General features: G+C 42.1%; 1 protein-coding gene across 1 annotated transcript in view; it reads left to right on the top strand.

Moving 5' to 3' along the window:
- Positions 1-17,078, top strand: part of fbxo41 (F-box protein 41) — a 73,583-nt gene that overhangs the window by 45,397 nt on the left and 11,108 nt on the right. Inside the window, exons 6-7 of the mRNA XM_080880503.1 lie at positions 3,280-3,353; positions 15,978-16,354. Of these exons, the coding sequence (XP_080736629.1) occupies positions 3,280-3,353; positions 15,978-16,354 (451 nt within the window). The remainder of the gene's footprint in view (positions 1-3,279; positions 3,354-15,977; positions 16,355-17,078) is intronic.

Here is a 17,078-nt window from a genome sequence, read left to right as displayed (position 1 = left end):
AAGGAGTTGGGCCACTGTGGCCACATGTTTTCCAAATGATATTCCATTATTGGATGTTATCTGACCAATCAGTCCAAATTCTCCAGTAGCTCTTCACTTGGGTTGAGATCTGGCCGTAGCATATGATTCAACTCATTTTCATCCTCGAGTGAACCTTTCAGGGCATCAGGGCAGACAAAGGGGGTGATTCAGAAGAGTGAATGTATTGATTCAGAGTGATCCTTCTTTCTAAGGTCAGGGCTTTTAAAGTGTGGCTCTTGGTAACATTTTATGCAGCCCACGAACATGACGAGGATAAGAATGCACTAATGCACATTTCATTCATCCGAGTTCATGGCAGACTCTGACAGAACAGGAGAAAAGTATTTCTCTTCAACTTCTTCTGCTGTAGTCATCATAGCTCACAAACCTTTCTAACACTGACAAATCCAGCAGGTATCAAGGAACACAACAGTCTCAGAAGAGGTTATAAAAACATTAACACCATAAACCACTATCAACTTACCAGGCAAAAAGCCTGCTACAGTCACACTGTAGCGGAAACACTGATTGGAGACAGTGCCATAATCACGATTATTGCAATAGTTGCAACGAACTTGCGATCTTGTTCCTTTAAAGATGGGAAACAACAGTACTCGCAGTCAGTTTCCATTTTCAAAGTGACTTCTTTTTTTGCAAGAGCCAGTCTGCAATCAGTTTGTGATTGATTGAGGTGAAGTTGGCATTGGCATAGAGTCTGTGTGGTTAATGGGCGATTAACTGTCATAAAATGGTAAAAATTGCAAGTCTGCTGTCATCTGTTGTAAATCTGTTGCAACAGATGACAGCAAGATGCACAGAAATTCACATTAACTGCTCGCATTTAGAGTTCACCCAGAGCCTCATACACACAGAAATTCCTGTTCAGATGGTGACATAGTTACTGCAGGATGGAGATTTAACTGCAAAATGAAATAGGAAATAAACAACCTCGATTTCACATGGGAACAGAACCAGAATATAACCAGTGTAGGCCCCTGTTACAAGGAGACATGCTGTAGATGTGTTGCATTCGTCAGTGCAGACTGACTCAGACTGATTGCAATGTGCCGGCAGTTTGAATTTGTTTATAAATGACATGTCGGTTGCTTGCAAACCAGTTGGTTATCCAATCTGTCTGAGAGTTCAGTCAGTCTGAGTTGGACTGTGATTGTTTGGAGAAAGGTTGCCTCCCATCAGGTGAAATGTGCAGTCGCCTCATGATGGAAACTGATTGATACTGTTGCATGTTTAAACACTTGGTGACCAGTTGGTAGCTGCAACTACTTGCAATCGGTTATTTTATATATGATATTTATATACTTATTTTTTATTTACTAGTTGCAAGGAGGTTGCCTTCCTTTTTGTACTTTAGTGTGACTAAATACGAAATCCCTAAATCTGCACTAAGTTAAATGCTTTTGCCAGAGGTCCCTTCCTTCCTGTTAAAAGGGAGTTTTCATTCCCATTTTCGCCATGTGGTTGCTCATAAAAGGTTGTTTGACAGTTAGGGCTTCTCTGTATTATTGTAGGATCTTTAACTTGCAATATAAAGTATCTCAAGGTGATTGTTGTTGTGATTTGAAATATTAGAGAACCACATGACCTGTGAATGACCTGAAACTACCTACATTTAGTCAGTTTCTTGTCTCCATGCTTGTGCACTGTAGGACTATGAGTAATCAGCATGACAAGTACAAGTGTGGAGGCACTAACTGGTTGGCACCTTGTTATACTGTCAAGGGTGTCTCCACCTCTCTATATGGCCTGAGAAAGGTCGCCCTCATCTTCCTACGAGACAGGTTTTAGAGTGACAGGGGTATTTTAGGACTGGTGGTGAGAGAAGGGATGGTTTATCTGCTCACTCTGTTGTTCTTTCCAGGCTGACTGTAATATAATTTTCACAAAGAATGAGAGGAATATACAGCAGCTTTAATCTGACTGTGATTCTTTATTATGTTTTGGGTTTGTAACAGAGAGCAGAAGAGGTAGAAATAGACAAATGCTGACGTTTGGCTCGAATTTAAGTCACCCAAATTGAGTTATACCTCCCGATGAATGCATTTGATTAAACCCATTTCTTGGAGATGTGCTCCTGCTCTGCCTTCACTGCAGTCTGTCCAGGAATGAAAGGCATGGATGATACTCGCCTGTTTCCTCCACGGTCCATTTTCACTGGCAGTGGCCCACAAACAAGCTGTGTGAGTGAAGCAGAGAAAAAGAGAGGGAGCAGAGAGGGAGGGAGACTGTCTGTGTTTGCGCACATTTTCCCTCTGTGGCACGTCGCCGGTTTGGTACACAGAGTTCCACCTGGCATGGCTTCACACACGCACACTTCAGTGCACATGCAGCTTTGAGAACGGTGTGAAAAAGCGACAAGGAAGATTTTGCGCTGGCAAACACAGAGAGTCAGATTGCACACTTACAAGCAAATGCATTTTAAAAACCTGCTCTCAGAGCTGCAACCAAATATTTTAGATTACAGGGTTCTCTCTGCAGTGAGTACAGTGGATAGATAGAAGTATTGATTGCTCAGTCAGTCAGGTCCATCCAGCATTTTGCTCTAGAAAAAGATATTTTGACTACTTTCCATCCATTTTCTTTGGGTTATCCAATTCAGGGCTGCAGGAGTTTGTGCCAGCTGGACAGGTTACCAGTCTGTCGTGTGGCTAATACAGACAAATGATCATGTTACACTCACACCTATTCACGACAATGATCCTGTTCCAATGCCTTGCTCGTGTGTACAGTACAAATCAAGAAAATGAAATGTGATGAAAACACGTCACTGAACCGCACACAATTACCTTTAATCAGAAAACCACTTTTGTTAATCATTCTAGTCATGATTGTATTCTGTTTGACAAAAATCAGAAGTAACGGAGCCTGTTTGAGATACGTTTAGAAAACCTTCCCCAGATAACTGCAAAATAGGCGGCGGTTTCATTTTCTATGATTTCATTCCACTTCCAGTGAGATTTTTTTTAAGCAGGCTTCTGTACTCAATTTATTTTTGTAGCAGTTCTAATTTACTGTGACAGCTGTTTGTTAGTAATACATACAGTATCTTGTCCTTCAATTAAATGTCTTGTTGTACTTTGTGTTTTGGTAAAATATGTATGCTCGCATTTCTCCATCATAAAAAAAAAAGATCAGCCTGTAAAATAATGTTTGAGAATGATGGGGAAACAGGACATTTTATTAATAACACGTTTGATCCGACTCTTTGTTTTCTTTGTGTTTCTCTCTCTCTCTCTCCAGAGAAACTCGAGCATCTCTGGGAGCACGAGGGGAATGTACCAAGTGTCAGAGCGACGTTCCTCTCCCAGCACAGGGTGGGTCAGCAACACACTGCTGTACATTCGACACATGAGTTATCCATTCATAGTACCATTGTACCATGAAGAGCTTTATGAAACACATGTTGATGTACATTGGAAACGGGATGCAAAAGCAGGATGCTGAGGAAGGCAATACATCCAAAAAGCAAGCCTTCATTTTTTGACCCCCGAATGTTACAATGTGTGACTGCTGGGGAAAAGAATACATTGGGAAGATGGCCCCAACTGACCGAGTGCTCAGTGAATACCTCAGGCAGCAGAAACCCAAGAAAGAGGAGGGAGACGAGGAACCATCATGGAAGGACAGGCCCCTGCACGGTATGTACCACCGGCAGATAGAGGAGGTGGCTGATATCCAGAAATCCTACCAGTGGCTGGACAAAGCTGGACTGAAAGACAGCACAGAGGCACTAATCATGGCAGCACAAGAACAAGCTCTGAGTACAAGGTCCATAAGGCTATCACACCAGGCAAGACCCCAGGTGCAGGCTGTGTAAAGATGCCCCAGAGACAATCCAGCACCTAACAGCAGGATGCAAGATGCTAGCAGGCAAGGGATACATGGAACGCCATAACCAAGTGGCCGGCATAGTGTACAGGAACATCTGTGCCGAGTATAACCTGGAAGTCCCGAGGTCAAAATGGGAGATGCCCCCAAGGGTGGTGGAGAATGACCGAGCTAAGATCCTGTGGGACTTCCAGATACAGACGGACAAAATGGTGGTGGCTAACCAACCGGACATAGTGGTGGTAGACAAACAGAAGAAGACGGCCGTAGTGATCGATGTAGCGGTTCCGAATGACAGCAATATCAGGAAGAAGGAACACGAGAAGCTGGAGAAATACCAAGGGCTCAGAGAAGAGCTCGAGAGGATGTGGAGGGTGAAGGTAACGGTGGTCCCCGTGGTAATCGGAGCACTAGGTGCGGTGACTCCCAAGCTAGGCGAGTGGCTCCAGCAGATCCCGGGAATAACATCGGAGATCTCTGTCCAGAAGAGCGCAGTCCTGGGAACAGCTAAGATACTGCGCAGGACCCTCAAGCTCCCAGGCCTCTGGTAGAGGACCCGAGCTTGAAGGATAAACCGCCCGCAGGGGCGTGCTGGGTGTTTTTTTTGTTTGTTTTATATATATATGTGTGTGTGTGTGTGTGTGTGTGTGTGTGTGTGTGTGTGTGTGTGTGTGTATATATATATGTATGTATATGTATGTTATACAACCAGTGGTTGTTATGGAAACTGGTTGGGGAAATTGTTTGCAAAGAAAGTGCTAAATCCCAAACCTTGCTAGCTTATTCCAGTATAAACCTGTACTTTTTCACATCAGCCAAGCATCCGTACAGTTTGAGAAAGTGCAACGCAAGCTGGACATGTAGAAGGTTTGGCCTCAAAGTAAAAGTTGTGTCTCAGAGGTTTCAAATGGCACAGAGAGGAGCCGACTGATGTTTGTAGAAAAAGCCGACACATCCGTTCAAACAAGACTGCAGCAATGTGCTAGCAACTGAAGCATTTACAAAGAGGTTTTGGGGGAATATGTGTTTTTACCTGCTGGTTGCCATGGGGTCACTGACTGTAGGCCTCTGTGACTAGCAATTTAGCGATCATGTTCCCAGTCGCTGCCACCAACCTCCAGCAACGACACATAACAGGTTGGGAAATACTCAGTTTTCCGTGATGACTACTATTTACCAGATGGTGGCGGTGCAGTCTGTAGGCTTGTATGACTGGGGTCTTATTCACTGGATCCTGCATTGTCACCACGATAGTCATATGTTCAGAATGGCCGAAAAGTTAATGTCATGTGGTCAGTAATCATGTGTTTGCAAAGCCTCAACTGAGCCAATGTGAATAAATTTTTTTTAATATTGAGAGTAGACTGTTTAATCCAGAGTCCTAATGTGAAGATTTGTGAGCACAGTAGTCGCCAACTACTAATGAGAACATCAAATCTATAGTGTTGAAAACTGACTTAAAATTGAATCTATCCAAACCACATGTCACAGATGCTCTCAGTCAGTGGCAGCGCTGAGGCGCAGGTCAGACGTCTCACTACACGAGGTGTGACTGAAGTATTTCTGGGTCTCCACTGGAGATTTCAAACACATGGCGTGCCATCATGTACCGACCCAACTGTCATCCCCAGTTGGTGCGCGAATGTGTTCCCTTCTCTGACGTCACACAGAGCCTGTCAGGCCTTCCCCATTAAATAAGTGATGGCACGACACACGCACAGACGCCCGAGAACAACTGTGTGAGCCTTCTGCCTTCGGTTATTAATAGCTGTTTATAGGGATGGGCATTGATAAGATTTTCACGATTCCGATTCCATTTTCAATTCTGTTTAACGATTCGATTCTTTATCGATTCTGTTATCGATTCTTTTTAAAAAAGGAGAACACTAAGGTCGATTAGCTTAGAACTTTGTTTTATATCTTCTCTTTGAACAAGATAGAATTTAGGAGTAGCATGGACTTACAAACCCAACAGTGAGATCTTAAGAGATCCTTAAGAGATCCACAGCCTACGGCTCTTCAATGGGGGGTCACAGGGTCCCCGGGGAAAAAAATTGTAAATGTAAAATAATAAAATAAATATTCTTCTGTAGCAATAACAAAGTATAACATAAATTATTCTGTAGCAATGTCCCTGCCTACAAATAAACACATTCACTTACTGAAAATCGGGGGTATCTGCTGTGGCAGCCTTTGACCACAAACTTAGTCACTGCTTGGTGACATTCGTCTATCCTGGCCTGAAAGGAGACGCTACCGGTAGACTGCAGCGACAACTGCCAGCGAGCGCCAGCCAGACTCTGTTTGTCTCTCTCATCATGGTCACCTAAATGCACACTAATGGCAGGTTTTGTAATATAACTCAAACATAATATGCACTGTTAGTTGATTATTTATCTGCCGTATTAACGGGAGAGGACGTGCAAACGTTACCGCTGCTGCTGGGTTGAGATTCACGAGTCCGGAGCGGAATTAAAAACACGACATTCATTTAAGGTTATCGCGTGTTTTGTGAGCAAATGCTTTTACATATTCGTAGTGTTTCCTCCCTTAAATGAAATATCTACTTTGCAAGTATTGCAAGTTGCCCCGTTGTCATCCGTTCTCGTAAAGTATGACCAAACTTTTTAGCGTTTGAGCCGCCGTGTTTCCTGCCAGGTAAATGACGCTCCACAACGTGGTGACGTCATTCGGGGCGACTGGAATCGATAAGGGAATCGTTTGCAAAAATGGCAAACAATTCCAAGGAATTGAAACAGTGGGAACCGGTTTTCAACAAGAACTGATTTTCGATACCCATCCCTAGCTGTTTAAGGATAAAGGTTGTATTCAGATGCCATTTTACAGGCAAAATTACTCAATTTGCACAACTCCCATTAAAAGTTATAATCAAGATTTACTAAAGACACGCAATAAAAAGTTGCCAATCCAGGCAAGGTTGCTGCTTGAGTCCAGCTCTTTTTGCTTTGTATATTGAGCCTTTGGCTCAGTATATACGGCAAAGTACAGACTTAAAAGGGGTTTTTGTTTCCAAACTTGAACAACGAATAGGTCTTTTTGCAGATGATATAATTATATATCTACAGGATCCTGATACGACCTTTCCTTGGCTGTTTAAAGCATTAAAATATTTTGGTAAAAATGCAGGATATAAACTAAACATCGTAAAGACTCAAGTACTCTGTCTGAATTATTTCCCCAAAGAATTATTACAAAATGAACTTAAACTAAAATGGGATTCAAATAAGATCAAATACTTAGGTGTCTATTTAACTAGTGATACAAGTACTTTATACGAGGCAAACTATGTGAAGTTTAGTAACACAATCCAAAAAGATCTGATTAAATGGGCTCCGCTTGTCAAGGACCTTAGCTCAAGAATAGAGGTAATAAAAATGAATGTGCTTCCCCGGTTATTGTACCTATTCACCTCATTACCAGTCCAAATAACAGATGCACAGTCTGGTAAATGGGATAAATTAGTTAGTAGATTTATTTGGAAAGGGACAAAGCCAAGAATAAGATTTAAAATACTTCAATCAGGAAAAGAAAAAGGAGGACTTGCCCTCCCGAATCTCAAGGAATATTTCTATGCAGCCCAGCTGAGATATACTGTTTACTGGTGTTCATCAGAATATACTTCAAAATGGAAGCATATAGAGTTAAATTATTGCCTATCAAGTCATCCACTAGCAAGATTGGGAGAAGAAACTACCCAGCCCACGAACAAAAATCTCATCACTGAATTTACTATTAAACTCTGGTGGACAATAATGAAGAAATATAGAATTACAGAAGATTGTAAATTGCTGATTTGGCCTGCATACTCTCGAAAATTCCAAAGTGGACAATGGGATAGCACATTTTTAAGATGGGTCAATAAAGGAATTACAGCAATGTGTACATTAATAGATGGGACAACATTTAAATCTTTTGAGAATCTACAGAAACAATTCGGATTGGATAAATCAGATTTATTTAGGTACTTTCAATTAAGACACTTTTACAATACAGAAATTAGAAAGAAGCTCTCGAGAGAAAGAAATCGTATAATAGGAACAATAACAGGTGCATATAAAAATCTTCCATCAGGAATTCTGTCGAAATTATATGATGGCCTACAAAATTCGAATAGGAATGAAACATTATATATTAAACAAAAGTGGGAATCGGAACTACAAATTGAGTTGTCAGAGGATGATTGGCGATCCTTATGTCTCACACAGCATAACTCCACTAGCTCTAGACGATGGAGAGAATATGGCTGGAAAAATGTGATTAGGTTTTTTATTACTCCGTATATCAAAAGCAAGCAGTTGAAAACACCCCAACAATGCTGGAGATTATGTGGAGACTGGAACGCCAATCACTCACATGTGTTTTGGAAGTGTAAATATATTAAATCATATTGGGAAAGAATCGCGGCAACAATGACGAAGGTGCTGGGGTATGAAGTACTGTGTGAGGCACGAGTAATGTATTTTGGAATATGGGAAAATGTAAAAAAGGAGGACTGGTATTTGTTTAAGATTATGTTGTTGTCAAGCAAAAAGGTGATAACAAAAAATTGGCTGAAAAGCGATCCTTTAAAACTGGAAGACTGGATGGACGTAATCGAGGACATATATACAATGGAAAAAATGACTTACACTCTGAGACTGAAATCTGACAAACACCGAAAACAGTGGACAAAATGGATAATTTATAAGTCTCAGTCAGCCTTATAGGGCGGGACCTCTCGTGGTTTTTTTTTTTTTTTTCTTTTTTTTTTTTTTTCTTTTTTTTTTTTTTTTTTTTTTTTTTTTTGTGTATTTGTTGTTGTGTTATTATTATTATTGTCTTGTCTGTATGTAATACAAAGGAAAAAGTACAAAATAAAGAGTTAAAAAAAAAAAAAAAAAAAGTTGCCAATCCAAAGTCACTGGTCACTGTTTTCCTTTAAGACTGTTTAAATAGACATTGCTGCACAAACATCAATCCAGAGTGAAAAAGAAAAGGACACCAGTCGTCAGTTTGCAAAAGTTTACACAAAACATTGTGAAACCTCATGAATGAACTTTCATGTATTTTTCTTCCTATTGCATAACATCAAGAATAACCTTGAAATTTTGGAAAAATTACACCCATCGATGTGACTCGGGTACATTTTATTTTCCTGAATTTCGCTGAAATGCCTTTAGGATGTCGCTGAATGTTATTCTGGATTTTGGGAAATGACTAATGGACCTGCTGATGTGCTTGTTCTTGATCACAGCTGTCTGTGTTTCAACAGAAATATTACAGAAACGGTGGTCACTTTATTAGGTACATTGTTTAACTACACATTATCACATACTGTCAAAGTTCGGCTGTGTGGCAGGATGTAGGACCCAAACGCAGGACTCAAACATGGGAAGTTACCTGAAAACGGCAGCCATGACACACACCTAATCAACCGATCATACAGAAGCAACTCAGTGCATTAGGCATGTAGATATGGTGAAGACAGTCTCCTGAAGTTCAAACTAACCAGAAAAAAGGTGAATTAAGTGGCTTTGGGCATGACATCGTTTTAACACCGTGTGAGACGGGCTGGTCTGAGTATTTCAGAAACTGCTGATCTGCCGTGTTTTTCCCACACAGCTATCTCTTGGGATTGCAGCTAATGGTTTGAGAGAAAATATCCAGTAAGTATCAGTTCTTGCCGCTTCAGTTCAGTTAATGATGCCAGAGGTTAGAGGAGAATGGCCAGACTGCTTTGCTACAACCCATCTACGTTTAGGTGCATCTCTGAATACACAACACTTCAAACCCTGATGTATTGTGATGAAGACGAAGTTACAGGATGAAGCATGAAGATTGGAAAGATGTTGGTTGGTCTGATGAGTGTTATTTGGATGGTAGGGTCTGAATGTAGTACAAACATTTAAAGCATGGATTCGTCCTTACTTGCATCAGTTTTTCAGACAGCTGGTTTTGTGATAGTGTGCTGGATATTTTATTGGCGTACTTTGGGTTTCTTGAGGATGCATAAAAACAAAAACATGCTTACACTCTTTGTCAGCTTAGAAGTAAGAAACAGTGCCTGTGTTATTAGTAAAGGTCATCCCCACCCCATCAGGTTTGCTTGTTTGCAACCATAAATGGTGCTGCTTTTGGGAGATTATGGGTCAGTTTTGAAGTAAACTTGTCTAACACCTGTATTTGTCACAGAGCTTTCTCTGCACTGTCCAGGTCACTTGGTGAGAAAGGTTATCAGTGACCAGTTAGCCAGATCTAGTGTCAAGCTCTGTGCTTTGGGCACTGAGTTGTAAGCTTACTTGTATTTAACAGTCAACCAATTAGTAATGCTTTGCTTATTTGTCTACTCTGCTCAGGAGCTAGAAATTCACTAGTGTTTTACCCTTGTACGAATCCTTGACCATCAGGAGTGTTTTGCCCTGTGTTAACCAGTCAGTCTGCCGAATGTCTGTCTCTGTGTTTCTGACATCTACTTCGAGGCCCACCAGACTCTTAGCACGGATGTTGTTGTCTTTTCACTTTTGCTCAGTCTCAGCTCTGGCTGACTCATTCATGTGTCCTGTTGTCTCGATTTGGAGAAGGATACAGTATTCATACTGTTGGCTTCTGTCTCTCTGGGACTCACTGATAGATATCTTCTTGCACTTCTCTATCAACTTCTGTTAGCAACTCAAGTCTCTCCGGGCTTTCTTGAGAGACTTTAGTCTGGATAGTTCCTTCTCCTTGCAGTGGCATTAAAGAGCTCATTGGAGTCTGTGATACTACTGGTAGCATTCATAGTGTTAACTGTGTTACCATGTACCAGTATCTCTACCAGTGGGACCACTGTCTGTCAGCGAGCTGGAGGGGTTGCAGCTAAGAGGTTGACTGTGTTTAGACTTGCTGCAGTTTTCATCCTCAGTTCGGTGGATGCAGCTGTCACGACTGCTGGTGCAGTATTATGTAGCTCTTTACCACCATGTATGCAGAGTTCTCACTCTGTTATTTATCTATTATTACTGCTGTTTTTTTGTATATAGTGTCATCCAAGAAAACCTGTTATAACTGTACACTGTACAGATGTAACGGTGTCACGTTCTTGGTGCAAGTCTTTTCATATTGATTTACTTGTTAGTTATTTTTGTAAGATGAGACAGAAGGGAGCTGCTTGTTGAGCCGTTTATTATTTACTGTTTGATGCTATGTGGACTCTGAAATTACCAATTCTTACTCATAGTCTCTTATTTTATATATATATATATGTATATATATATATATATATATATATATATATATATATATATATATATATATATATATATATATGTATATGTATATGTATGAAGGCAAGCCGGCTCGGACGTCGCCCGGATCAACAAGGTCCGCGTCAGGTGTTGAGGAACCAGGGCACCCTGACGAAAAGTGGGCTACTGGAACAAGAAGGCATCGGTGGGCAAGAGACGAAAACAGGGCGTTGTTGGAATGCTACTACGCAAGTAACCCCGGCGGAAGGGGCTACATGAATAGGATGCAACCCATAACGGCAATGCTCAGTGGCTAGAGGATCTGAGGGCAGACCACAGCGACCTCCCTGAACAGGGTCCAGTAACCATCACAGTGGCAGATATCCAAGAAAGGGTCTCCAGTATGAAGAGTTGGACAGCACCAGGGCCCGACATGGTTCACGCCTACTGGCTGAAGAAGCTGACTGCACTCCACGAGCGTCTGGCAGCACAAATGAACCAGCTGCTAGTTAACGAGAGACACCCGGAATGGCTAACTGAAGGCCGGACGGTCCTGATCCCCAAGGACCCCAAGAAGGGACCGGTCCCCTCCAACTACCGACCAATAACCTGCCTCAGTACTACATGGAAGCTCCTGTCAGGCATCATATCGGCTAAGATGAACAGGCACATGGGTCAATACATGAGCGGGACACAGAAAGGAATTGGCAAGAATACCAGAGGCGCAAAACACCAGCTACTGGTAGACAGAACAATCAGCCGAGACTGCAAGACCAGACTGACCAACCTGTGCACTGCCTGGATTGATTACAAGAAGGCCTATGACTCAATGCCCCACAGCTGGATACTGGAATGCCTAGAATTGTACAAGATCAATGGGACCCTAAGAGCCTTCATCAGGAACTCAATGGGGATGTGGCGTACAACACTAGAGGCCAACTCCAAGCCCATAGCACAAGTCACCATCAAGTGCGGGATCTACCAAGGAGATGCTCTGTCCCCACTGCTGTTCTGCATAGGCCTGAACCCCCTCAGTGAGATCATTAACAAGACTGGCTACGGATACCGACTACGGAACGGAGCAGTTGTCAGCCACCTCCTGTACATGGATGACATCAAGCTGTATGCCAAGAGTGAACGAGACATCGATTCACTGATCCACACTACCAGGCTATACAGCAATGACATTGGAATGTCGTTCGGACTGAAGAAGTGTAGTCTGATGGTATCAAAGAGAGGGAAGGTAGTCAGAACTGAGGGGATTGAACTACCAGAAGGCAACATTGCAGACATAGAGGACAGTTACAAGTACCTGGGGATCCCGCAGGCAAATGGGAACCATGAAGGGGCCGCTAGAAAGGCTGCAACCACCAAGTACCTGCAGAGGGTCAGGCAAGTCCTGAGGAGTCAGCTGAATGGTAAGAACAAGATCCGAGCCATCAACACGTACGCCCTGCCCGTGATCAGGTACCCTGCTGGGGTAATAGGCTGGCCAAAGGAGGAGATAGAAGCCACTGACATAAAGACAAGAAAGCTCCTTACCATGCATGGAGGGTTTCACCCCAAGTCCAGCACCCTGAGGCTGTACGCTAAGCGGAAGGAAGGGGGCCGGGGACTGGTGAGTGTCAGCACCACAGTCCAGGATGAGACAAGGAACATCCAAGAATACATTGGGAAGATGGCCCCAACTGACCGAGTGCTCAGTGAATACCTCAGGCAGCAGAAACCCAAGAAAGAGGTGGGAGACGAGGAACCATCATGGAAGGATGGCAAGGCAAGACCCCAGGTGCAGGCTGTGTAAAGATGCCCCAGAGACAATCCAGCACCTAACAGCAGGATGCAAGATGCTAGCAGGCAAGGCATACATGGAACGCCATAACCAAGTGGCCGGCATAGTGTACAGGAACATCTGTGCCGAGTATAACCTGGAAGTCCCGAGGTCAAAATGGGAGATGCCCCCAAGGGTGGTGGAGAATGACCGAGCTAAGATCCTGTGGGACTTCCAGATACAGACGGACAAAATGGTGGTGGCTAACCAACCGGACATAGTGGTGGTAGACAAACAGAAGAAGACGGCCGTAGTGATCGATGTAGCGGTTCCGAATGACAGCAATATCAGGAAGAAGGAACACGAGAAGCTGGAGAAATACCAAGGGCTCAGAGAAGAGCTCGAGAGGATGTGGAGGGTGAAGGTAATGGTGGTCCCCGTGGTAATCGGAGCACTAGGTGCGGTGACTCCCAAGCTAGGCGAGTGGCTCCAGCAGATCCCGGGAACAACATCGGAGATCTCTGTCCAGAAGAGCGCAGTCCTGGGAACAGCTAAGATACTGCGCAGGACCCTCAAGCTCCCAGGCCTCTGGTAGAGGACCCGAGCTTGAAGGATAAACCGCCCGCAGGGGCGTGCTGGGTGTTTTTTTTGTTTTTTTTATATATAGATAGATATATTCATTTCACATTATAGGTATTTATTGATTTTAATATTGGTGCAGTCTGTCATGTTGATGATGTTGCAGCTTTACAAACAGCTTGTTAGACTGCAGTTTAGTCCAGGTTTGTCCCAGTTTTGTTGTTTAAACGATAAAGTGAGATCATCATTTTAATTTTAGAGAATATAAGTTGATGTTTGTGGCATTTTATGGATTTCTACTTTGGTGCATCCTGACTTGGAATTTCTGGTTAGTGTCATCTGCTGTATTACCTGTGATTCTCTTACACTTTTATTCTTATAATGATGCATGGAGACGTTTTTGCTCTCCTTGTTATGCTGAGAAAAAGAAGCACTGAGATGGAAGAAAGAGAGAAAAAGAAAAATGTCCTACTTTTGAAAGGCTAATAACTGTAACTGCTTATTGCTTGAGGTAGCTGGGTGGTTATTTTAAGGACTGTATTAGCTCGTATTCACAAAAGTCACCCTGATTTGACAATAAGTAACCTGAAGTGCGGCTCTTCCTCGTTGGTGACACTAGCTTACCTGTTCTGTCGTACTCTATAGCAGCACTCATGTTGTCTTCAATGGACCTCTGAGGATATTAGTCTTTGTTAGCAATGCCCTGAGGCCTTTACTGATCAGAAGAACATGAACATGTAGCTAATGAATTTAAAGTAGCTACAACAGTGAAGTCTTTTGTGTATTTGAGACTTTTGTGTGTAGCAATTGTATGTTTGAATGTGCCATTAAATTGGTCGACTTAAATCCAGCATCCGCACGGGGAAGGCCTGAATGGGGTCGCAGTTTCAACAGCTATTTACTATTTAGAGGTGGGAATCACCATACATCCCACGATACGATATTACCACAATACTTAATGCACGATACGATATTATTGCGATTTTTTTTTTTAAATATTTTGCAATATTCAGATTCTGTACATCAAGGTAAACTTTATCAATATTCATTTTCTCTAATATCAAAGTCTCGCACTCAGTCTTTCTCTCATTTCAGTCAGTTTTATTGTTGACAAACTGAACGGTTTGTATTACAGTCTAGTCCAACTTAACTGAATGCAACCATCTGGTACAATTATAGCTATTCTGAACTTTGAAATTTATGAAAACTATGCAGCCCATTCAGCAACTGAAGAATTGGAAAGTAAAGTAAAACAAAATATAATTTTACATTAAATAAAAAGTTTTAACCTTAATTAAAATAAAACATGTCTTAAATTAAAACAAGTAAACTGTCATGTTTATTGCTGCCAAAAAAAAGTTAAACACATTTGGACAGTGAAGGAATGTCAGGATTCTTGCTCAGAAAAAGGATGCTCTGAAGTCAGAGTTCCAGTCCACAAAAACCTTTTTTGTAACAAAATATCAATTTCTGCTGTCCCTGTATCGATACATTATTAGCAAACAAAATATCACGATACTACACAGTATCGATTTTTTCCACCACCCCTACTATTTATGCTGTCATGGTATCTTAGTTGTTTTGCAAATTTGTTACACTTACATGCAAAGTTTAATATTATACAAAGATAACCTGAATGAATGCAAAATCCAGTTTTTAGATTGTGATTTCATTTATTTAGGGAAATAAATGTTATCCAAGCCTACCTGTCTGAAAAGGTCATTGCTTTCTAAATAACTGGCTGTGCCATCTTTGGCAGCAAGAACTACAATCAAGGGTTTGTGATAACTGGCAATGAGTCTTTCACACGGCTGTGGAGGAATTTTGGCCCACTCTTGTTTGCAGAATTGTTGTAATTCAGCCACAGTGGAGCATTTTTGCACATGAGCGGCCTGTTTCAGGTCATACCAAAGCATCTCAATCAGATTTAAGTCCAAACTTCGGCGAGGCTGCTCCAGAACCTGCTGGTATGTTTTGGATCATTGTCCTGCTTCATAACCCAAGTGTTTCTTGAGCTTCACGGTGTGACCTGATGGCCGGGCATTTTGGTCAGTAGTGCACGGATGCCATTTTTGCCCAGCCTCTTTCTTATTGTTAAATCGTGAACTCTGACCTTAAGTGAGACAAGTGAGGACTGTACTTCTTTAGTTTTTGTCTGATGATCTGAAACATGTGTGACAAATGTGCAAAAAAACTAAGACTGAACTAACTTACTCCTTCAAATAGCTCCCGTAAAAAACAACCAAAAGACTCCCACAACTTGTCATATTTATGTTGCATTTCAAGTGTAAGCTTTTTTTGTAGACACTGTTAGTTACTTTTGGACCAATTGGTCTCTAGCTTCATTTTTAACAGATTGGTTTGATAATTAGGTCTCTGCATGAAAGCCAGCAAAGCTATTTTCTAATGTATAATTTTTGTTCAAAATTATTACCACAGTAAGTCTTGTTTTTAGATGTAAGATGGGTCATCTATATGTTAGACAATTCAATAAAAACAAACTCATGTAGATTACCCTCCCTTGTATTTTTTTTCTGCAGAGCATCAGGGAGGATCAAGTCTGTCTCGCAAGGCTCTGGAGGTTACGACAGTGATAGCGTTGAGATGCATCCCATGGAGGACTGTCCTGAAGCTCAGTACTATCACATGCAGTGCCGGTTGAATGAGGGAGGTTACGAACGCTCACCCGGATGCAGCTCGAGAAACTGGGGTCTTCGTAAACAGGCTATCCAGAACTGGCAGCGGCGACCTTACAGGAACAGCACTGAAGGCGAGGAGGGAGACGTATCTGATGTGGGTTCCCGAACCACCGAGTCTGAAGTGGAGATGTGGGAGCAAGAGAGGAGGGCTGTGGCGGAAGTCCAGCAGTCTGCTGCGCCCTATTCTCACAGCAGAGCAGCATACCGCCCCAACGCCGGTAAGGGCTCTTTGGAAAGTTGTTAATGTAAACAGATGGGTAACAGATGGGCGTAGCCACGGTGACAGGTCACCCATCGATTTCGATCGGATAGATATTTTACATTAAAAGTCTAAGGGGATTAACTCACTGTAGGACCTGCATTTTTTAGTACTTTGTTGGCTTGATTTTCAGGTCCCAGGTGTTGGTGCTTGTTTGTCAAGTGCAGGAAAATTAGTAGAAATCTCCATCCTGTAAATCCGACACTCCCTACAATTTAATATCTGGGAGCCAGGATTCAGAGTCGAGGCCTTGAAATGAGTCCCATAATAGAAATGACAGATGTAGATCTGGGTCAGCTTGCTGTAATGTAATATTGCAGGAGCTGCATCAGTGGCCGAAGCTCGTTCTACAAACTGATTGGGGTTTATCACTGAGGCCTTTTATCTGCTGCAGGTCTCGTGTGATATTCATGCAAGACAAGGAAAAAATCTATACCATCTGAGAAAACAAAGTTAAAGAAATTGTATTTAAATCAATAAATAACATGAAAATAGGTACAAATGATTAAAAATTCTAATATTGGACCACACATATGCTTATTGTGTTTGCGGTGCAGGTACACAGCTTCAGTTCAGTTGCGGTGCATCAGGGGTCATCAGGAAGATGGCTCCATCTCCAGTGTTGGAGCTAAATGCAGCTTCTTTACGTTTGCTTCCGATAAACAAAATAAATGAAGCAACGA

This window comes from Rhamphochromis sp. 'chilingali' (genome assembly GCF_963969265.1).
Source record: "Rhamphochromis sp. 'chilingali' genome assembly, chromosome: 4".
In the NCBI taxonomy this organism is placed as follows: domain Eukaryota; kingdom Metazoa; phylum Chordata; class Actinopteri; order Cichliformes; family Cichlidae; genus Rhamphochromis; species Rhamphochromis sp. 'chilingali'.
The sequence above is the reverse complement of the archived record's forward strand: the minus strand, read 5'-3'. Positions and strand labels throughout refer to the sequence as shown.